At 38.5% G+C, this 24,784-nt stretch overlaps 1 protein-coding gene across 4 annotated transcripts in view; it reads left to right on the top strand.

The window, feature by feature from the left end:
* The window catches only part of LOC116844569 (kazrin), a 315,333-nt gene that overhangs the window by 23,908 nt on the left and 266,641 nt on the right, over positions 1-24,784 (top strand). For 3 of the 4 annotated variants that reach the window (XM_032816274.1, XM_032816273.1, XM_032816276.1), the window contains one exon: positions 6,484-6,641. Coding sequence is in view for 1 of the 4 variants with exons in the window: in XM_032816270.1 (XP_032672161.1) it covers positions 11,271-11,367 (97 nt within the window). In the remaining 3 variants the exon portion in view is untranslated. Of the gene's footprint in view, positions 1-6,483; positions 6,642-7,870; positions 11,368-24,784 lie in introns of those variants that run through there. The other variant, XM_032816270.1, reaches the window with a different exon arrangement.

The following is a 24,784-nucleotide window of genomic DNA, read 5'->3' as shown; positions in this document are numbered from 1 at the left end:
CACGTCTTCACGAGAGATTGTGAAGGTGATACGGGACACCCTGTATATAAAATGTACATTCGATAGTTTTAGGATCTCCTTAGGAAGTCTTCACAGTTCCCCTGCCGACCCGTAATTATGAGCCATCTTTACCTCGTCCGCTCATATGCTCGATTTCAATCATTTTATGAAAATTACTTTTATTATCTGATACGGTAATATCATGCACCTGCAAGGAAATTCATTTTGGCTAGTAACACTTCGCTTAATTTTATTCATTCACGATGGAGAATATTAATACAAAATTTCTCTCAAGAGGCTCGAAAATTTACTTTGCTTCTACTAAATCAGCTTTTTCTAGTTCTTAACTGCAATATTATTCCAATTTTAATGGAAACTCGGGGAAAAGTATGTATGTTCTAAACGAGCCATTTCGCGATTTTGCATTCACTGTTCCTCTCAAGATAAATACTGAAGAAAAGCATATGAGCAAAAACATATCCCATCTAGACCAAATCTTCCTATGCATAATTTTCCGAGACAAAGTGGCACGGGATGATAATGCAATCTGTCTTTAAACTGCAACTTTGTAGCTTGATATTTCTGCTCTTCTCATTTCACTTTTCTGTGGTAATCGGATGCATTGCATCTCCTGCGAAATTAATCCGATCCCGCGATTTGAATTGTGTCGTATAGAATGGAACGAACGAATAAATAGCACATCTGTACTGAGAGAAAAAATATCTAAGAAATAATATTTATTCGCAATAGATATTAATAGTATATTTACTTAAACTGATGTAGAATATTTTTTATATAAAAAAGTATACATTGTTTGTTCTACCCGAATAAATGAATTTGAATTTAAATAAATGTGCTATTAGTATTTACAAATGAATATTTTGCTATTTTTTAAATATTATTTTCTCTCAGTGTGCACGTTCCTTTTGCACCCCTAAAGAGGATGCAATGGACGGAAAATAGAGGAATCATCAGTGATTCCCAGAGTGCAGTAGAACAGATGGATTGAGAGGATGCGTGTGCTAGATACGCGCACTTTGTCCGAAATACTGCGATACGTGTAATCGATACTGGACACCTGCGACATCAGTAAACGAATGGAATATAATGAACCGTTGAAGAGTATGACAGTTTAATTGACAGGCCGAGATCCTCGGGAAATGTCAGTTGATATCGCCGAGCGGATTCGTACACGGAAAAAAACATTCGATTCGTGCAATTGACTTTTTGTTATTTGGCGAGCAGACGAAAACACGGTTGTAGGTACAGAAAGATTCTGGTAGGAGATTTGTATTCAGTCGATTGTTCTCAGTTAGCTCGAGCGAGTTTTTACGCAACTGCATGGAAAAAAATTTCACTTCGTGCAACTGAATAGGGACTAGATGAAAATTCGGTGATGAGAAATGCTATCTCCGTTACCGCCACCGAAAACTTTTGTCTGAACATTCAGTTATTAAAATTTGCTTGCACTAACTGACTGTGAGAACAGCTGACTGGGTAGGAACTGAGTGTTGGGGATTAGTCGATTAAATTTTTCTTTGATAACCGGCTTTTAAAATAACCGGCAAGTTAATAATCGAAACTAACCGATCTTCATATATAAAATCACAAATAATTTCATCAATTGGTGAAATTGATATTGATCACATCATGTTGTTACTGTGATTATACACTGATTAATATCCAATTTCATCGATTGATTAAATTATTCATGATTATATATATAATGAATGATTAATTTTTTATTACGATTGATTTGCCGATTATTTTTGCCGAAGAAAATTTTCATTGATTAATGTCCAACACTGTTTATTGGGAAACGGGAAAATTCAGTTACACCAATAGAATTGTTTTTTTCTTGTGGATATCTAACCTTCCTTAACTCATGTATCGGCCTTTCAGGTCAACCGAACACAAAATCGATGTTTCTTCGAAACCATAAATATTTTCATGCGTGAATATTTCAACTAGAAATTGAAGTTTATGCAAAAAACAAACTTTCAATATATGTCATTTATTTTATTTAGAAAGCAGTCTCTCAGGCCAAGCAAGAATTTTTGTATATTAGTACAATAATTATACGGATATTTTGTATATCCGTATCATATATAACAGTTGTTCCTTGAAACACGTTTTGTATAAGATATTTATATTTTACCCAGAGTGGATCTAAGTTTTTAAGTTCGCGCGGGATGTAATTGAAATATTCTTATTTAAGTCTGAATTCGAACAATTGTCAAGATCGTCAATTGTGGATCGTAAGAATTAAATCAAATATCGCGGTATCTGAATTAAAATCTGAATATTTCACTTGAGATGGGTTTCAAGTAATAACTTAGAAAGAATCACGCGAGTGAGCTAGAAAGGCTAAATGAGTGTTTTCGATAGGATCGATAAAGATATCGTTTCTTGTCACCGGATTTCCGTCTGATACTCTATCTGTTACACGAACTGAGGTTCTTTTTTCTTGGCTTTAGACGCATAAAATAAATATAATCCGTTTCGGTCTTTGGAGTTATGTGCGGCTGCACGGTACAAAGTGAATGACTTTGGAGCACGTAGTTCTCCGCCGCCCTTTGACTCAATCGTTCAGCACGACACGTACACATTCGGTACACGGAGAGAATGGTTTTCCTTTTCTTATAAATTCTTTTCAATTCTTCTATGTTTCCGGTAATAGAAGAGTAGGTTATCAGTAAAGCCCATTGTTACAGAACATAGTATATACAAAAAAAAAAAAAAAAATATATATATATATAAATTTTGTTAGAAATACATACAATATTTTTTAATAGCACATTTTAATTCCTAAAGTATAAATAACACATATGAAATGAGAGGATAGTGAATTACAGAGATAAATAAATGATTAGTCTGATTAAGAATTATAGTTATTTTAACTATATTTTCTTGTTGTTCTAACAAAAAAATTAAGCAATATACACAGTAAAAAAATTTTGTGTTAATTTAACAAGACAAATAAGTAACATAAATTATAGTTATGTAATTATAGTTACAAATATGAAACATTTTTTCTCAGTGTAGTCACACAGATACCAGATATTTTTGTCAATATTCAGAATATCGATTTATTTTTTAGTTAGAAAATTTCCCATTGATTTTTATTGTAAAATTCTCTCCGTGTATATTCCGACTCCAATACTTGTGATCGCCTGTACACTGAAAGAAAAGATTACGATTTGATAATAATTGTCCAGCCTGTGTTATAAGTACTAAAATTTAGTACAGACTGGATAATTATTACCAAATCATCGTAATCTTTTTTTTCAGTGTAGAAAGCAAAATAGTATGCATGAATTATTAAATAAGTAAGCTTTGCGACATAATTCGTCAACGATAAGTGGACAATTCTTCCACAACATTTCAGACCGATTCTATCGACTATCACATTCGTATGGACTTTTGCGGTAAAAATTAATCGGACTAAATTTATAAGGTAACAGCGACACAAATCTGTCTCTCTCTCTCTCTCTCTTTCCATTCCTCTCTCCCTCTTTCCCTCTTTTTTTTCTCTCTCTCTATCTTTCTCTCTCCATAACGACGGGTGAAAATTATTCACCGCCGACGCGACCTCACCCGCCGGTCTCGCCGTTGTCTTTAAACCGACACTGTGATATCTTCCTTCGCTAACAATGCTCGCCCTCGATGCGGCTTGAATTACGGCATCGCAGCCGGCCAGAGTGGATAAATGGTACCTGATCCCACTTGCCGTGGCACGTGATGCAAACTAGGGTCAAGGAGCGGCGGATCTCTCCAGACGCGAAAAGGCGGGCGGCGTGCGGGGAGTTAATGGTGCATCGACCGACGGCGTTCGCCAGGAGAAAGAGAGCGCCGTTTATTATCGTCGTCGTCGTCATCGTCGTAGAGGGATAACATCCCGCGCACGCGAGAGCGCTAACGAAAAATGTCGTGTAAAAGGAAACAAATCCGCTTCTCTACGAGAGCCAGCGACGATAATAACGATATCCCCGATAACGACACGGCGCTGCGCGACGATCGATAGCCGAGCGAGAGTATGCTCATCTCGGACATCCGTGAAGCCCGATGTGCGGCAACATGCAAATTCAAGGCGCGTTTTACGGCGGGAATTTACAATTTTTCTAGCCCCCTTCCCCTCCAGCCCCTTTGGGCGTGCCGACTGAAAGATTACAATTTCGAGAGATACAACGAGGAAGAAGCGCGCCGGCTCGCAGATTTTGATTACACCTGCCGAGTTAATATCGCTGTATTTACGATGTAATATATTGCGTGTAAGTACGTCAGGTAGTCTCGCGAGTTTCGGGGTAGGTTCTCAAGTCGGGCTCTCTCAGGGGTGTGGAGGGGCGAGCGAAGGGGCGGCGGGAACAAGCTGTTTCGCGTGAAACTTTTGAATTATTTCTTTGCCGTTTCTTCGACTGGCAGGCAGGCACGTCGCGCGCGGCCGGGATATTATATCCGGTGAGACTTTGTCTTACGGCTGGCCGACGCGTAGACGAGAGAAGTTCACCCTCTCTTTAACATCGTTTCCGTCGACGGGAGGATGCGTCGGCCGTGTTCGTCCGTCGCGAAAGTTGCGGTCTGTCTAGGCTCCGGGGCGCTGTGGCGCAGATCGGATAACGACGTTGTGTTGCTAATGGAGTTCGCGACGACGCGGAGAATACGAGAGCAAAACCTTTTAACCGTTTCGCCCGAACGACCTGTCGTGTTGCGGCTACTTCACGTTTATTATCACGCGCAGCCGCACCCGCGACTTTATCGCATTTACCTCATAAGAAAATAGCTCTGATGTGCGGTCTTACATTCCGCAGAATTGTCAATATCCCTCCGATCTAAATTTCTTGGAGTGGATTCTCACGAGAAAAAAGTGAAAAGTGGCAGCGTTGCCATTCGAAACGATAGCGAAATTACTGCTACTCGAAATCGCAAGATAGAATGTTTCAATCAACCTTAGAATGCATTCTGCTTTGAGCGAATGTTTCAATCGATTAGAGTGAATATGTTTCTGCAGCAATAATGTACATTATATACACTCTTCAATTTCGAGAGAAAATATTCATTCGACGATTCAGAGTGAAGAATTTACTTTATATGAGTAAAAAATCGCTCAAGTTTGAATGAATCGATAGTCATTCTATGTTTGGCATAAAATTTCTTTCCAAGGAATTGGGAGAATAAGATATTTTACACTAGAAATTTATTCTTTATCATAGTCAGGTTGTGTTTATCTAATTTATATAAAGAGATAAATCCAGATCTTGATAAATCATGTACACGAAGAAAATATTATGACTATTTTTCATATTCAATTCTTTTCACTTTTACTATATTTCTAGCAGTATACAGAAATAAATGATCAGTAAAATCTATCTTACTAAGAAACGCAGTAAATTTCGTTGGAAATTTAGTAAATTTCACTAGAAACAGCAACGTTTTTAATAACATATTTTAGTTTTTAAAATATATAAATAGCACATGTGAAATAAAAGTATATATATATATATAAATAATACATTTCAAATAAAAGGTCAATCGCTGCAGAAAAATGTTGATTTACTATTCGGTTACAAAATCCTACAGTAATTTTTACTGCAAAAGTCTCTTTATGTAAATTTTGTTGTAAGAATATATAGCAAATTTTTTAATAACACATTTCAGTTCCTGAGATATAAATAACACATGAAATAAAAAGATAATCTATTACTGCAGAATGTCAATCTATTCCTTAGTTACAAAACTCTACAGTAATTATTACTATAAAATTCTTTTCATATGCAATCTGTCAATCGGAATGGTACTTGTTCTAAGGATATTAATAAGACTTTATTAATAATCGATATCTGTTCACATCACCTTGTACAAACTAGAATACAAACTAATTGGTGTCAATCTGATATGAATCATGGGTTGAATGTTTTGTTTCGATATATTCTGCGTTCCGTTTAATTTGCAAGCAGAAAGATGATTCACGGACTCGGATTATTATGTTCGACGTCGTTTTCACTCCGTACTCATCTTGATCGTTTATTCGGCATTCTTTTTTCGATTCCGCACGAAACGTGACGTGGAAACAAAGCGAAGGCACCGTGAAATTGGGACGTAACCGATTCAAGGATCACTCCTCTCTTTTTTTCCGTTATTTTCGCGAAACCACCGCGAATGAAAAATTGGCGGCGAAATGGCTGTTCTTTTTTTCTTATATTGCAGAAAACTAGGTGTGCTTTCTGCTACATTTTTGAGCGAGCTCGTTTTAGCAAACGAATATTTTTCGCGTTGCGACGCAGAAATCACCACAGAAAAAGAAATTTCCTCGCAATTTACGCAACTCTATTATTACGATATCGTGCTCCTCGATTTTCGGGCTTATATGGCAAATATGCCCGAATTTGACGTTTACTAAATGCACGAGCTTTCGGAATTGCAAATTCCGCTCGGCTACATAAAACGTCAGTCGTTAACGGTAACGTTATTTTCATAATCTTTCAGGTGCCGTCCATTAGTTACTCACCGCACTAGAAGAAGAGGTCATTATGCAACGGTGAACTTTTGCGCTTCCTTTCGGGCCATACGCCAGCTGCAGCCGAAATTGCCTGACAAATTACGTCGAGGAGAATCCGCGGCGGCTCCATGGAATCGTGATTGTGGTGAGTACACGATTTCGATTTTCACACTTCGATGTTGTCGCCGCGTGCCGTGCGAGCGGCTGCAGGGAGAGCACCACGAGATTTATACGTCAGGACCGGAAAGACGTGACAATCGGGCGCGGTATCTAGGCCAGATGACATAATGGCCGTGAGATACAAAATTTCATCGCGGTAAATCGCGAGGTCGAGCTCGCGCCTGTTCCCGAGGCACGTTCATGTCTCGGCCGGGATTGCAAGCAATATGCAATTTGTCACATTTCGTGAGAAATCCGCGATAATGTCACTCACGCGAAAAAAATAATTTAGTGCAACTAAATTTTCTCTTGCCTGGCAAGAATAGAAATCAGGTGAAAATCTCGGTTGCAGGAACAGAAAGATTCTAATGGTTCCTGCCAATGCAATGAATATATGCAAATTTTCTCTGACTAAAATAATCGGCAAATTAATAATCAGAATTAATCAATCGTCGTATATGCAATCACAAATAATTTAGTCATTTAATGATATTAATTAGTATGTAATCATATTTGTAAACTAGTTGATAAAAACTATTTTTTTTTAATTAATTGACGAAGTTAATCAGTTACTATTGATCAAAATTATTATTGTTGATCAGTTATTATTTATGAAATTAATCAGTTTATGTTCATAATTACATCAAAGCTTGATAACTAATTAATTTTACTAATCAATGAAATTATTTGTTATTAATTATATATGACGATTTGTTAATTTTGATAACTGATTGGCTGATTATTTTGATTAAAGATAATTTCAATCGATTAATAGTCAATATATTGAATTACTAATAATTTAATCGATTGATGAAATTAATTATTATAAATAATTATTATAATCACAATAACATCATAATTTAATTAATAATTAATTTCACCAACCGATAAAATTCTTTGTGATTTCATATATGACGATTGATCAATTTTGATTATTGATTGGCCGATTATTTTAATTAAAGAAACATTTTATCAATTAATGTACAACATTACTTTCTACACTGAGGAAAAAATATTTATAATAGTAAGTAAAACATATTTATTCGGTGGATTTTAATAATATATTTACTTAGATACATATTTTTTCATTAAAAAACAATTTCTTTAATAAGAAAAATTTTTAATTTTGATAATATTTTTTATGAAATTTTTGTTTATTTTATTTGAATAAAATAAAATAAATAATTTTATTTTTGTTTAATTAATACGTAAATATGTTATCATTTGCAGTATAAGTATGTTTTACTTTTTAGCTATCTTTTCTCTCAATATACTCAGTGAGTTGCTCTTAGTTTTTTATTGCAAGCAAGTTTTAATACAGCTGGAAACGCTCGGACAATTGTTTTGTTACCATAGCAAACATACTGTTTCACATCGTCGAATTTCTCCTACTCCGTTACGCGCACTGATATTATTCTCCACGTACACAGTCGGTGTCCTTTGGTATTTACGTTTGATGCACTCGAGACGAGTAGGTTCGATCCGAAACGTCTAGCTAATACGGAAAATGCAGCCGCATTATACTTAACATTCGAACGACTGCGTCGTTCGTTACGTTGACATTTCCGCGATTCCCGTTTGTCCACGGATTATACCATTCCCGACGCGCGTTCGCGCAAATGTGCATATGTGTGCTGCCCTTCCTATTTATTACGCGGACACGTGCACTTTGTTGAGCGCTCTGTCGGCGCGCTCGTCTCGCTCGCTCTTTATACCGCATGTGGGTCAAGTGTAAGCTGTCAATATTTCGTTTTCCATATTTCACCGGCGATGCGTCGGCTCTCCGCGCTGCACCGGTATTTTTCTTTTTCATCCCGGTGCATTTCGAATATTGACCTATCCTCGTAAATCTTATTTTCACTCTCCATTCAGCGTTACTTTGGTGCCGTCCGTGGCGCGGCTGATCTGTAAAATTTTCGACGGAATTGCCTTCCCCTCTCCCTCCTCCGCTCCCCCGAGAAAGCGTGTATCGGACGTCGACGGAAATAATATTGTAACTCGATAGATCACGTTGCCCTGCGTCCTTCAGCGTTCGTTCCTCACTTTTGCTTCTCGAGGCGGGGCAATTCGTCATCCGAAATTCGTGTTTTCCGAAATCGCTCCCACGAAGAATGTCTGCCCGGGAAATTTGCGAGCCACGGTCACGACATCGTCGCTCTTTCTCCTCCCCCCGCCGGCCTATGAAAGATTGTAACTGACATTAGGGGGACGGAGCCGTCGCGGTTTATCGCGTGATAGTAGCGCATTCGCGACTGCAAAAAGGGGAGCCGTAAACGACAGGATAGACCGGTTACTATTTCTGCAGGATGCGCCGCGTCGGGCAAGGATACGACACGAAGTTCGCGAGTCGTGTGCAGTTTCCGTAGGATCCTGGCTGTTCCTGGAATCCCTTTATGAGGACTACGCCGTGGGGCGCCGGTGCGATAATGTCTCGCGTAAAGTTTGTGTCCGGCGAGAGGAGCAGTATAGACAATGCGAGAGCTCGCAACGCGAAGGGGCGGACGTCCCTGTGCGCGCTGTGTGTATTTTTACTGGCGTGTATCCCGCCTATATCCTGCGTCGCGCCCTGTTGGGACTCCACTAGGAATGTCACCTCATCTCCTTATATAGATATCGGCTCGCAAAATCCTGCCGCGACGAGGACTCCGCTAAAACCATGCAACATGGCGTGAAAATCACCCCCTTCCGGCGTCGCGCACTTTTCCGATACGTCGGGAAATTCCCGGGGGTTTCTGAATTGTTCCGAGTCGACAGGTGCTTTTTTTTTACAAAGGATACGGATTTGTTTGAAAAGAAATGGCTCTTCTGGCGACAAGGATATACCTTCCATCACTACCAATCTCATTATCCTCAATCTCAGTTTTAAAAAACTAAATTCACTACTTCTTTTTTTACAATCACAAGTAGCTTATTATCCTCAACTCGTTACAAATAGCAAAAATAATATTTTCTAAGGGTGGACTCATATGTGAAAAAAGCAGTTCCTTTGGTATCAAAAATACACTTTTTATCATTATCAATCTCATCACTCCTAAACAGTTTTAATCTTAAACATTTCAATTTCACTGCTCCTCTTTTTTAAACTTCAATTAGCTCATTCTAATTATTGATTCGCTATAAATAGCAAAAGTGATGTTTTTTTGAAAAGATATGGGTTTGTACATAAAAGAAATAATTCTTTTAGTGCCAAGGATATACCTTTATATACCTTTTATCACTCTTAATCTCATTATCCCAAAATATTTTTAATCTAAATCGTTCTAATATCACTGCTTCTCTCTTTTAAACTTCAACAAGCTTAATATAATTATCGATTTTCTACAAATAGTAAAAGTAATATTTTTCTCAAAGAATATGGAAAGGGAAATTCGTGTGTGAAAGAAGTAATTCTTCTGGTGCCAAAGATAGCTTTCTATCACTATCAATCTTATCATCCCAAAACAATTCTAAAGTCGAGCATTCTCACTACTACTCCTTTCGAAATCTCAAGTATAGTTAATCGATAGTTCTGATAAACTTATCATAATTATCGATTCGCTATAAATAGCAAAAGTAATAATACATCATTCTTGTACTTTGGGCTGGGATAAAATTCGCGGACTATTCGGGAGAGATTGGATCATGCGTTTTTTCACATTGTGCAATCTGATCTCGCGATGCATTTCGTCGAGTGAGCCGCGCTACTGTCTCGTCACGAGAGGATTTTTCGCCGGCACGATGACGCGCGACGTTCCACGGTGAATTCGACGGTAAACGCAATTTGGAGCCGCGATGACGTTTTAACTGTCGCGTAACGGAAGCAATGAGCATAATATCTCTCGCGCGAGAGGCGCGCGCATATACCGGGTGAAACGGTAGCTCGCTCTCCGTCGACACGGCAACGGCACGATGAATGACCGCGCGGCGCTCTACGGGGCGAATTTAATAATTGCGCGGATTCGCCATCTTTGTCGGGCGCCGTGTAGCGCGACGAGGCGTTAATTACTTCCACTATTACCATTTCAGATTGAATCGCGGCTGCGATGCGCCGCGGGGTTCATTACGCGCGCAATCTTCCTTATGAATAATTTTGCATTTGTTGTTATCGGGGCTTTTTCGCGGTGCGCCTCGAGACGCTCGGAGCACGAGACGCGATAGCAATTTGAATGATACACGGAATCACTCGCAAGTGATTGCAGCAAAAGAGAAGAGATCCAAGCGCTAATTACACAAATCGGCGGAATCTGCAACATTTTTCATTTCTATTCTTTTGGAGGGGAAGAGAAAGAGAGAGAGAGAATAATCACGTTCGTTCGTTGTCGCGATCTCTTACGCGCGGATACGCCGCTGCGACATCAAGGGCATGCAGAGGTCCAACGCCCGGATCTTCACCCTAATTACGGATGGCGTCATTCGTTCGGTCTCTCAAGTAGGGGAGACGCGCACAAACGTCCTCCTTCTCGTTCCGTCCCGCGTTTCTGCTCTCCTTTCCTCGCTAGACGGTCCCCACATTATGCGGTGTGGTACGCGATACGGCCGGCGTTTATAAAATGTGGGCCACTTCAGTACGCGGATCGTCGATGCGCGAGTCACATTACTCGAAGCCGAAGCATCGTCCACCTACGTTCGCGCCACGATGATCGAGCTCGTTGTCGTTCACCGTACGGCCGTCAGGTTGTTCCGCTGGTGTCGTTGGCTGCTGTACTACCTGTACGCGAACGTGTCGTATCTCGGTGAGTGCGTGTCACTTAAGACGATCCCAACCTCTTAGGGGAACTGATCTTCTCAGTGAGAGCCTGCCGATTGCAGTGCAGTAACTGAATCGTCAATGTATTCCTCCCCGATGCCTTATTCAATGAAACGCCATACCAATAGTATTGTCGGTTATAAGTTTATCAGTTCCATGAAGAATATAACTGATTGTACTTTAGAGATTGTATGTTCTTAGGGGAGAGCGACAGAGTGTCTTCCGTCGTATTTTTGTACCGACAAAGTTTGGGAGAAAAGAAATCTGCTATTGGCGTAGAACAATTGCTGCCAGACTGCATATCGTCGGTTCACGTCGCGTCGCGGTCAATGCCAAGGCTGATAAGAGCGGAAGCGCGATGTAATCTAATTCAGCACGCTCCTGTGATAACTATTTCCATACTTTCGCTATTCATGTTTGCTGAACACCTCGAACGTGCTTTCGCGAAATTCAATGCGGGTCGATGTAAAAGAGAAAAAAATGAAGATAGGGCGGGATTTTAGGTGTATCTGTCGTAAAGCACGCGATGGCATTCACGACATTCTCTGTGCGAAGAAAAAAACTATAGCGATAATCTCATCTCCTTGCGTTATGTTGCGTTCACAGCTACGCGTTATGTAACTTGACCTCTCGCGAGATAAGACTTGCGGATGCATCGAGGAACTGTCAAGAGATATCAGAGAGAGTACTCAATGCAAGTTGAATATGATATTACACATGTTTCTGGCAGTGTTGACAGTATTGAACATTAATCGAGGAGATTCATTTTCTTTGGCTGAAACAATCGGCGAATCAATCATCAAAATCAAGCCACAGTTATACATGTAGTCACACTAATAATTCCATGGATTGATGAAATTAATTATTAATCGATATATTACCAGTCACATCAAAATTTGGTTAATAATTAATTTCATGAATCGACAAAATTATTCTTGATTTTATATATGACGGTTGATTAATTTCGATTATTAATTCGCTGATTATTTTAGTTAAGAGAACCCTTAATCGATTTTGAGTATGCTGGATACCAACACAATGCAGAAAAATAATTATTTTGATTGATTTTATGTGACATGTGTGCAGAAATCAGTGTTAGACATTAAAAGGACATCAACATGATGCAGCTTTCATATTTTGCGCTGTTTTAGTTATGTAGAATTGTAAATACTTAAAAAGAGTGAAAGCAAAAATGTCAGTGAATGGCAGAATGTTCCATATTATATAGGAAATTTGAAAAGTTTTCTATTTACAACCTGTTTGTTTTTGATATAACATGGAATACTCTGCGACATATTAATGCATTTGTACTTTCACTCTATATATTCCTAGATAGATTTTCATGATTATCACGAACAATTCATAGTGAAACATACAACTATAATACAATTCTTTTTATTACATTTATAAAGTACATATATCGTGCGTATTGAATTAATTATTAAATTTTATCATAGCATAGTATAAATTTTCTGTTGTATTGTTGCAACAATAAATTTACTAAAAGTTATACTTAAATTTTTATATTATTTTTAACATGATTGTTTCGAGCAAATTTGAATAATTTTACTCGTATTTCTGTCATTCTAATTAACATGATTGCAATCTGATCAATCATAAGGGACTCAACATTGCTGAATTTCATGATTTAATTCTTTGAGCCATACATTTTATTTCTTGGTGAAGTTTCTTCAAACTTAACATATGAGATCATTGATTACGAATTTGAGGTAAAAAAGTTAAAATTCTAAATGACGGGTCCCATATGGCAAACAGTTTTCTAAATTAGCAATCTCATTTTTAGCGTTATTCGGATATATACGACGTGTTCTCAACATGAAAAAGAAATATCTGCGTTTTTGACAAAAAACTTTCAGTATATATATTATCAATATTTCAATAATTCATTGTAAAAAATAGGTCTTACAAAAAATATTGAAAAAAATATGTAAAATACTTAATGTTAATTGTTCTGAATAAGCTGTTAGTGTTTCGATTCCTAATAGTCCTCTAAAATGATTTTTGTTTGAAAAAAGTACCTTTCTTTTTACTTTTATTTGCTTATAATAATTTATTGATTAAACATTTAAATTATTTTTTACTTGTTTTTACTTTCTTATGTTTATGAGAATATATAGTAATAATATAATCGATTATGTTTGCCGTTGGTTACAATTATTAAAAATAATAAAAAGATAAGTGGGACGCTAGTGTGGCTTCAAGGATTATACATAAAGTTGCTATAAAATTTAGGCTCGATCTATGATAAAAGTTTGCTCGTCTACATCACATGGAGTAAGCCTGAATTAAATAGTAAGAGCTGCAGTAAGGAACTGGAGTAAGCGAAATAAATTATTTCCATTTCGTCTTACTCCTATTCCTACTCCTTACGCTATCTATTGTAGATCGGGCCTAACGTACATCAGACTATCGGGGTGCATTTGCAATTCTACAAAACCGAGTAGAAAAACAACCAAGCACGAAAGCTGTGTTATGTCGGTATTCAGCATCTCCTTAATGCCTAATACTGATTTCCGTGTTATTTGTGACTTAATGTCGTATAATGATTGGTTACGCACCCTACGTATGGAATCGATCGAAACGACTATTTTTTTCGTCGTGAACACAAAGACGTGTTGCACTTACCTGAACCCCGAAGCGGACGTGTCTTACGCAACGTCGATGTGTCCAAGTTAGCCAGCTGTCCGACTGTGGATAACCACGTGCATGCCAAAACTGGGCCGCCACTTCCCTTCGCGCGTCAGAACGCACTTCCGCGTGCCTCTTGAACGTGCTTCCCAGGAGGCGACGTCGCGTTGCGCGGTTGCTGGAGACGCCAACGTCACCCAGCGACGGACAATGTTGCGGAACGGAAGCGGAAATAGATTCGAAGTGGCGGCCTCGCGTCACCAGTCGAGTCGGACTTTACGCGGCCATTACGCGGCGCAGCGGCGCAAAGCGCTTTTTATTGCATATCGCTCGGCAAAAGAATTTTGCGATTAATGGTTCCGCTGCATTAGCCGACGTTGCTGAGCCTCCATTATTACCATCGCCGTATCTGGAGCATCCGATCACGCTGCGTACCGGCCTTGATCGTTACGCGTCGAAGAACAGCTACACTCTCTTCGTTCCTCATTCAGATGAAATGATAATGCGGCTACGTCGTCACGAGAGCGACGCGAGATTTCACGTTATCCTGAGCGTTCAAAGTGAAATTAAACTTGCAAGGTCCACTATGAGGTTACACTCTTGGACAGCTGACGCTCCATTTGAAATTCAAAAACGCGACCGCGCTACCAGACAGCCTCGTGGGACGTAATTCAAAGAAGTGTTCGCGCGAGCCGGAATGAAGAAGTTATAACGCGCATTTTCGCGCTTGCGTCTCTCTGTTCACGGTGTATCGATGTTCCCGTGGACGCTAATAGAACAACGCGCGTCGCGTTGCACAGCTATTGTCGTTAAAGGGAAGCTGAAAATTTTATCGACAGAATACTGACATTTTTCTGCAAAGTTTACGTCGTATTGGCTAATAGTATAGAATTACATATGATTTTACGTAATACAAATATGTGCAAAAATAAGAGCTTTGATCAATATGTGACGAAAACGAAAAGAAAATTTTTTATGTAAAATCTTAAACTATCATAAACTATACTAACTATCATAACTATATAACTATCTTAAACTATATTTGTCTAATCCAAAAGTTCCGCAACTTGTACTAAAAGTGTGGATGCTCCAAACAGGAAAATTTTGAAGAATATTACTATCTTCGCATTTGCATTCAGAAGCTTAAGAACATCTGAAAAATTTGCAGAAAAATTTCTATACATGCGTTGTTAGGTTTTCCGCTGATAAAACAAAGCAACACATATTTACATAAACTAACAGTGAGATTTGAAACGGCACATAAGGAGCAAGCACGGATGTTTTAGTGCTATTAAATACTAATATTACTTTTTAATATTAATATGATTGTGGAAGGATAAAATTGTCCAGTCTGTTAAATTGTCTAGTCTTGTTTTTTCTTCGATTATCGTACGCGGAGATAATCGAAGAAAAAATTTCGATACGTGCGTTTAACATACTGGACAATTTTATCCTCCCACAATCATATTAATATTAAAAAGTAATATTAGTATTTAATAGCACTAAGATATCCGTGCTTGCTCCTTATGTGCCGTTTCAAATCTCACTGTTAGATAATCTATTCGAGGAGCTTTCTATTATTTCGGTTTACATATTTACATAAGTTCTGTATGTACAAGAAATGGATAGCGAAAAGGATAGCATGATTGTTAGTGACGATCGTCTTTGCATTATCGATATTGTTCGAGTTCGTCATCGATTCCAGCATCCCCTTAACGGCCCTCCCAGCGCGGCGTGACGTCACACATCATGTTGTTACACTTGGAATAATAATGCGGGAATTGGTTTGCGAGTGACGTGTGAAAGGGCGCGCGCACCGATAAAAACTCGGTCGGGCTCCCAAGGCGTGTCAGGCCGCACAGATTATGATAACGCCCGCGCGCCGCAAATCCGACCTGCTGGCTTCGAATTGTCTGAATTGTCGACAATGAAAGATTTCCGGCGGTGCGTGTGTGGCGGTGTGACCGGCGCGGAATAAGTTTTCACGGTTCCGCGTTACGCGCTCTTCTCGGGTATTAACACAAACAGAGACGCGCGCCTGCTCGTTTGACGTTTTCATCGGCGACTCTTCAACTTTTCTTTCTCCTCCCTCGCTCGCCCTATCTAATTTATGCAATTATCGAGACTGCTCGCGAGAGCGTTTCGCCGCTTCGGATATTTCGACGCAAATCGCTTTACCCGTAGTTATTTTAATTAATTATTTGGAGCGAGATTTCAACGTGCGTTACGTTCGAGCATCATATTTGACGCTAAATGCGTGCTCGAAACGTAAATTGCACTCTGCGCTAAATACACGTTCAGGACCGCGAGGAAGGAGGAGCTTGTGGGTCGATGTCCTTTCGCGAAATTTCGTAGATCATCCTGCGATTTCTCCGCGCAAATTAGTACATACATAAATTAGTCCCTCAGTTTATCATTAGTCAGTTTATACAGGGAAAATATTATAATTTTTTTTCGTATAATTTCTTTTCAATTTTGCTGTTTCTACACGAAGAAAAGTAATTTGCTGGTCCATCAAATTTTCTGCTGGTTTAGCAAAATCTTTTCGTTATTATATGGACAGCAAAAAGATTTGCTAAGAGTACTAATCACTATTTGTTGGTATATAATTTGCTGAATCTACAAATTATTTTGCTACAAGAACCATGATGGATTTATATAAGCAGTTGCAGTTTTGCTCCGATAGCAAATAAATTTGCTAAGAATACATTATTTTGTATTAATAGCAAATTAACGTGATTTTTAGGACAAATACGTTTAACAAATTTTTTCTATTCTGGCAACGAAACTACTTTTGCTCTAACAACGAATAATTTGTAAAATTAGTTACGTCAACTAAATTTTTTTGATGTTACTACGAATATGCAATAGCAACGACGATTTTGCTAAAAGAACAAAATTATTTTTCTCCGTGTAGTAGCACAGGAGAAAATAGACTCAATAAAGTATATCTTGCTAGGAACACAGTCTCTAAAGTACAACCAGTATATTCCTCATTGAGATGCTATATTTATAACTCATGATTCCATTATAAATATAATATTTCACCTTTCACGGATATACATTGATTATTCAGTTATATAACACTGCAATCGGTAAAATCTCGCTAAAAATATCAGTCAATAGTTCACGGAAAATGAGATCTTTTTGATAAAATATGAATGAACTAAAGATTATGGTTGAAGTTACCAGAATTCTCTGTTCAAGTTTTCTACTTATACCGCTATTAATTATCTACTAGTTATTATTAAAATGCTCCTTTTACTGATTGGCTTAGAAACAATTTTATTGACTCGCTTTAAAGAAGTAGTACATAGTAAAAGACTTTGTGTTAAATTTAACACATTTTGCATGTACCAATTTATCCACTCTAATTTTTGTGTTAATTTAACAATAAGGCAAATATGTAAACAACACAAGTAATATATCGAAAATCAATACAGAAATATAATACTTGGACACCATTGTATTAGATTTGAGGCTTTCACGGCCATTGATACAATGTCTAGATATAGCTTCCGGAATGGAGCCGTGTCTTGAATCAGCGATATGCCGACGTTTCGCAAACGTTGCAGTTTGCATCATCAGGGCTGAGAACTCTGATACTTGTACTCTGATACCATTGTATTATTTTAACATTTAGAAATGGTGAATACGAATTCCACTCGATAGTCAGAATAACACAATATTAAAATAACATACGAGAATGTTAAAAATTTAACCAAAAAATTTCACACATTAGATACAAAAAATTTTATACATTAGATTTCAACACAAATACAAAATATTTCTTACCGTCAGCAGATTTCACTAAGAACATAGCAAATTTTGTAACAGAACACATTTCAGTTCCTGAAATATAAATAGCAGACACGAAATGAAAGAATAACTGATTACTGCAGAATGTCGATCTATTTTTAGGTTATAAAATTCTGTATTAATTTTTATCATAAAACTCTGGCCCGTGTAGTAACGCAAAGTGTTGTGTTCGCGATATCTCAAAGATAGTTGTGTAGCGCGATAAGAGACTCGTGCTGATGATGTTCATTGATCATTAGCAGGTACATTGGATGCACCTGTGAGAGCATTACTGGTGGCTTTGATTAACGAATTCGTTGCACGCACGATTAGCCGCCCCTTGAGCCGCGAAGCACACAGAGACGACGGGTCGAAAACAATTGGAAACAATTCGGGTTCTACTCAATCGAGTGACATCAAAAGCTTGTCGATGAACTTCGCTCCGTTCGCCACCCGCGCCTCGGCACCGTCCGGCAAGGCCAGGACCATTGAATACACCATGACGACTCGTCCCGGGTCGATCGAGGGTCGCGGCACGCGGAGGGTGGGTGGAGAAAGCCGTTTCATCGGGGTTATTGCTCCGCAAATCGTTAATTGGATAACGCGGTTTCGAGGGAGGCTGTGGATTTTCTTGCTTTCATCAAGGCTTCTCGTCGAAGAGGTCGTTCTCCCGTCTTTCCTTGTCAATGACGGTGAATATGTCTGATCCGGCGGGAACGACGACGTTGGCTCGAAACAGATGACAGTATGTTCGTCTTATGCCTGTTTTTACCAACTCTGGTTAACTTAACGGGTTGGTTATTCCAATGAAATTGGCAAATCGCATCTATCGATTCTGACTAACGAGAAATGCGATTGATTAATTGCATTGGAATAACCAGCCGGTTACGTTAACCACAGTTGGTAGAAACGGGCATCAGCGGCGGGAATATAAAGTTCAACCGGATAGTCTCATTTCACTCGGTATATCCTCCAATAAGTGCACACAATTGAAATAAACAAAAATTTTTAAGATCCTTTTTATCTGTAGCTGCTTGTAAGAATTAATATTTTATCCTTTCTTACACAGAGAGATTTTTATAGTGAGAATTATTATAGAATTTTTTTGTAAACGAGGAATATAGATTGACATTCCGTGGGAGTTTATTATCTTGTCATTTCACATGTGTTGTTTACATTGTAGGAACTAATAATACTTATAATTTAGAAAATGTGTAATTTAGCAAGAGTAATAAATTTATATTTCAAGGAATATGCTATTAAAATTTTCGCTACGTTAGAAGTTTACTCTTTCGTAGCGATCCTCGTGGAAATAAAAGAGCAAAAAGAGTATCAAATGTCTACACGGAGAGAATATTGTAGTAAAAATTGCAATGCAATTTTAGTAGTCTAGGAACAGACTGTCACGAAAATTATATCAAAATATATAAATATAAAAATAACCATAAATGCAAGAGTTATCATGTTTATGGTCATTTTTACTATATTTTATAATAGTTTCCGTAATAGTATCAGTTTATCCCGGACTACTAAAATTGCATTTTTACTACAATATTCTTTCCATGCAATAATACTTCTCCTCTTTTGTTCTGAAAAATTCCGGAACTCTTCTTTGTGCAAAACAGCATAAAGGGTTAGGTAAAGTGTTATTAGACATCATTTTCACCAGGGAAGAGAAACTTTACTGAAGGTCTGTTTCTACACGCACTCTATTAGATATATAAATATCATTTTGATTTTCAATTTACTCATGAATAGCTACCATTTTATCAAAAAATAATTTAAGATTCCAAATGTCGTAAAATGGGATTAAATTTGGCTGCACCCTTTATGTAAATAATTGAAAGTTATTCCAACCTTAAATGATCCGTAATCAGGACCGTTACCTTCACTGCTCAGACTTTCTTTCGCGCGGGTCGAGATAACCACGCGTCATTTCTTTCGCGAAGATCGCAGTTGCTATGCGTCAGAGCCAAAAGTCTCTATTCAATTCATTAATTGGATCACGCCGAAGGGGTACCCCCTATTTTGCGGCCTCATGGAGACAGCACCCCTCGCGAGGAAAGACCAGAGGGATCGGGAACGCGATTAGGGTTTTCACCCACGACACGGTGGGGGAAAATATTTTCCCAGGTCGGGACCGGTAAACACGCGGCTTCGCGTTGCCAAAGACCGACCCCGGCCGGTCGTTCCGAGAGTGATAGTGATGGTGGTGGTGGTGGTGGTGGTGGTAGTGGTGGTGGAAGTCGAGCAGCTAGATCCTAGCTACGAGTCAATGGCGGGCTGATTGGCCGCGCGGGGACGCCGATTACACGGACCGTCGTGTAACTATGGGTTACAATGACACCCGTGATTCTCGAGCCGCACCCTTGGCTCGTCTCGCTGCCGACCTTGATGCGATCTCGCCGCGTGGTCCGTTTCGCGGTGAGCTCGTTAGCGGCGTCGTGGCCGGTCGATGAAATTAGCCGATGCCGTTGCGACGAACAATGGCCGGCGCGGTCAGTTTCGCCGGGCACAATGGCGCGCCGGGAAATTGCCGGCGGAAATTTTGCGGAACGTTTATCAATCGTAAAACGCGCCGGAGTTATACGAGCAGCGTCTCTGAAGGCTCGCGGCCGGCGGCCATGCTCCGTAAGCAGCACGTCGAGTCGGAGAGACCAATTTATTCTCAACTTCGCCGACTGTGAACGCGGAAGATGTATTAGCGTGACACCTTTTGTGCGTCTTGTTGTATGATTTACCACTATGCACGCAATTTCGCACTTATTCATATGTAATAATTAATATATTATCTTTAATTAATTATATTATCATATATAATTATCTATATATGTATACATATAAAATAGAAAGAGAGAATGTCTATTTATCCCCTATAAACTCTTAAACCCTTTGATCAATCTGGACCGAATTTTGCATGATTGCTGTCTAAGATCCCATGAAAAATATAGACTATATGAACGTCTCCCGGCGTCCTTTTCTCCCTGATTTTATTCCTGTTTTGTGATAATCCCGCAATAGGTTTAAAACGGTATTAGTAGTTATCCTAGAAATGTATGCAGTTTGCGTAGACACTCGCTCAATTACACAGCCACACAAAAAAAAATTTTTGTTGAAGAAGTTAAAATGTTAGACATCTTGAAATATGGGTTTTTCGGAGTTATGGCAGAATTTTTATGTAAAAAATGTTTTCCCATAGGTTATAGGGCCATGAGGTTATATAAGTTATGTAAATAACTTACATAACCTAACCTAGGTTATATAAATAAGTTTATATGTTCAAATAGGTTATAGGGTTTAAAAGCTAAAGTTTAATAGATTTTTATTTGATTTTTCTAGTTATTAGCTTTTAATAGCTCAAATTATGGGTTTTTTGAGGTTATGTCAAAATCCTGATCTGATGGGGCTAAATAGGCCACGGATTTAGATTCAGCAACCCCAAAAACATATGGTAGAGATAGTCCGAGATAGTCCCAGATCAGAACAAAAATTTTTTTTTGTGTGGCTGTGTTATTGTCTAATATCGTTGCATTCTCATTGATTATAAAAATACTGTGTAGGAATTGAAATCTGCGTAGAACTTGATAGGGTTTTATTCAGTACGATTTTATAAAAAAAAAATTTATTACTTCAGCTATTACATTAAATCAGAAGAGTCGTTTTGACCAAACTTCCTCTTATATTCATTTCTTTTTCCTTTGTCCTATTATTCGTCCTATAATTGCTTTTATCCTATATATATACCTTAACCTATACAATACGATTTTACACAATATGTAAACCGATTCTTTTTACGGCGTAGTATCAGCGATATTAATTCAGCTTCATAATGTGCACATATTACGTCTATCGTGGATAAATTTAAAGCTTTATTCATATTGTTATGAAAGAGCTTAAAATTGCGTGAACAATGAACGAACGTGTAGATAAGCATAGAGCAGGAAGGAATTTAGAGGAAATGTGGCATTTGACAATATTAAACTCTGTAACAGACAGAAAACAAGAATAGAAATAAAAATGAACAAAAGACAGAGGAGGATATATGCTAATAACACAGAATTCTATGACGTTGAAAACACAACAGATTATTCTGATGGTAACATAAATTGCAATAGTAACATAAATTAAATGGTAATATAAATGAAAAGAAAGTCAAAGTCAGAAATGAAAGTCAGAAATGTCATGAAAGCTTAAACTCAGAGCCTGATGAATAATACAACTACAAGAATGAATAAAAGGTCATATATCGTTTGATGATTATAAACGATGTCATGTAAAAGGCGGGAAACAAAAAATATATATTACGCATAAAAAAAATGTTTTGCTCTATTACATTCTTGCTTCATTAACATAAACAAATTTCAATTAGGAAGCATACGCAACAAATAAAATTAAAACTATTAGGACGAACCTGCTCATTTTACGAGCAGCAGACTTGATTATTATATAATCGAGTGAATAGTTTTCTGTTCTATGTTCGTTCAGTAAATGGGTTCAGAATTTGCGTATCTTTCGTGCACAGTAACTGCAGGAAAAGCGTTACGTCTTGATTAGAATCCCAAATAGTTTTACTCTTCAGTTATTAGACGAAGGTTAACATGATTGTCTAATAGTTGCTCGCACGAAAACTTGCTGAAATTTCTACCAAGGTACTTATTTCCAATTAAGAGGATAGTCAGAAACTGTATTCAACGCAATTAGATATTGAATACGAATCGCGTTATTCTCGCGTTTCGCCAGGCGAATCTTAGGTTTTCGCGAAAAAGCAACATCGCGTTCAACGGTTTCTCGAGGATTACTAAACGATGATTACCGACGTTATGAGCGGAATCTAATGCAACTTCGACGATAATAGCCGGCACGGCGAGCACGCGTCGTCGCGTGTGCGCACGGCGTTAAATTATTGATATTCTAATTACCTTGGAATAATTAGAGGACACCGCTCTGCGGCTCGCGCGGTTCCTAACGGCGGTGGAACGCATTTCACCGAGACCTCGCTGGTAGTTCGCTTCATTTGCGATGAATGCTCGTTTGACCACTGCTAGCAGCAGCAACAACAGCAGCAGCAGCAAGCGATACACAGTAACGCGATTAATCGTGGGACTAACCTGGCGCGCGTCGTGAAAATAGATTTGACCGGCCGCGCGCGCTATTGTCGGCCGCTCGTTTCCGTCAGCTTCGAAAATATCCGTCCGCCTATATTAAGTGGAAAATGACGGCGCCTGGCTATATTAATCCCGCCGCTCCACTAACGAGAATAACAAAATTTCCCCGGCACAGAAACAATCCTCGCCGTGGACATGCACTTCTCTCCGTTGCCTCAGTCCGCGACTCGTTAGCTCACAACGTTTGCTCGAATTTGGAATTATCACCCGTGGAAAAGATTTATGCGCGAATCGAATTACGGAGAAATGCGGTGAAGTGCGCGCCACGGCGCCGCGCGAATTAAGTTTCTCGACACTGAGAAGAAAATACGTACCTGGGAATTTATTTGCGGGATATAATTTCTGTGGGATTTATTGATTTTTACAACACAATAAACTTTCGCAGAAATATACTTTGTATCTCCCACGGAAAGAAAGAAACGTTTCGTTGGATTAACTGAATATCTGGTGAAATATGAACGAACCAGAGAATTGCGGTTGACATTGCTGGAATTCGATTCAAATTAATCGGCGATCTTGTTAACTTGAACAGAATTTTAGTGACTTCACTTCTGTTGCGTTCCATTTTACCAGAGATTTGGTTAATATAAGTAAACTTCTCAAGCAGGAATATTGGTTAATATAAGCAAACTTCTCAAGCAGGAATATTTCTAGAAAAAAACTAATTACGAGCCAGAAACTGGCAAGTTTTTACTGCCTAAGATTTATTGGACAATAATTATCCAAAAACTTAACAGGAAGATATTAACCACTATTTCTTTACCAGCTACTGGCCAGAAATCAAGCAATAAAAAATTGTAAGTAAATGTTAGACAATTTTCTTGTAAAACATTGTCTAGTAAAACATTGAAAAATACTGAACAGAAAAGAGACAAAAAAGATAATAAATGAAAATTACAACCATCTCAATGATAAATAAATTTGCATGTAAAAAGACTCTACCTTTTAAAACATGAGTTTCATGTTAATTTTATATTGAATAATAAAATATAATATCTTATAATGTAGAGAATTAAACGATGAAAGTTATTCTATAGAATTTTGTATAAAAGAGAGTTTAATTAGAAACTGGTAAAAAACTGGTTAGAATCTAGTCAGAAATTGACTGAGGGTGGAGTCCTATGGCATGTATTTTCCGCGTACCGTGTAAGCGCGTAACCAATAAATTGCGACGTATAGTATTTCTGTTGGAACTTCTAAAAGAATAGAAAGATGTGATTGGTTACGCGGTTACGCGTTATGCGAAAATACGTGCCATGGGACTCCACTCTAATTCTACTAGTCCAGTTACTAGCGAAGCAAGCGTCACTTAAATTGACCAGAAACTAGCCAGTAACCAGATTCTTAGCCAATTATTGGTTAGAAAGAGATCGTTTCTACCTGGGTTTCTCTTTCCGTGTACAAATAAGTTTCCAAGTATTTCTTCTCAGTGGAGAGAAACGGCGTAGCACATTCTTATTTCTCAGTTAATTTCTTACGTGGACTCTTCTAGATAATTTGACCCGCGCGATGCGGAGGAGGGAACGGAAAGATAGACGCTAGGAGTACGTGGGGTGTCAGGAATACACTACGGCGATAAATCCAACAAATTGCGGAAGTTTTCTGATAGGATCGTGCCGATAGAGCGCGAAGGCGGACAATTAGGCGAGAATCTCGCGCGCATCGCGCTCGTAAAAAGATAACTCGGAAGGGGATGATTCTAACGCGGGCCCCTTCGCATCTCCGTGTGTTACGTTCGCGAAATTGAACGCTGACGACGTTGCCGCGCGCGTACCCATACCCGGCTGACTT

The sequence above is a fragment of the Odontomachus brunneus genome, unplaced genomic scaffold (genome assembly GCF_010583005.1).
Source record: "Odontomachus brunneus isolate Ranch 3 - 2012 unplaced genomic scaffold, Obru_v1 Obru_scaffold_042, whole genome shotgun sequence".
Taxonomy (NCBI): Eukaryota; Metazoa; Arthropoda; class Insecta; order Hymenoptera; family Formicidae; genus Odontomachus; species Odontomachus brunneus.
The sequence above is the reverse complement of the archived record's forward strand: the minus strand, read 5'-3'. Positions and strand labels throughout refer to the sequence as shown.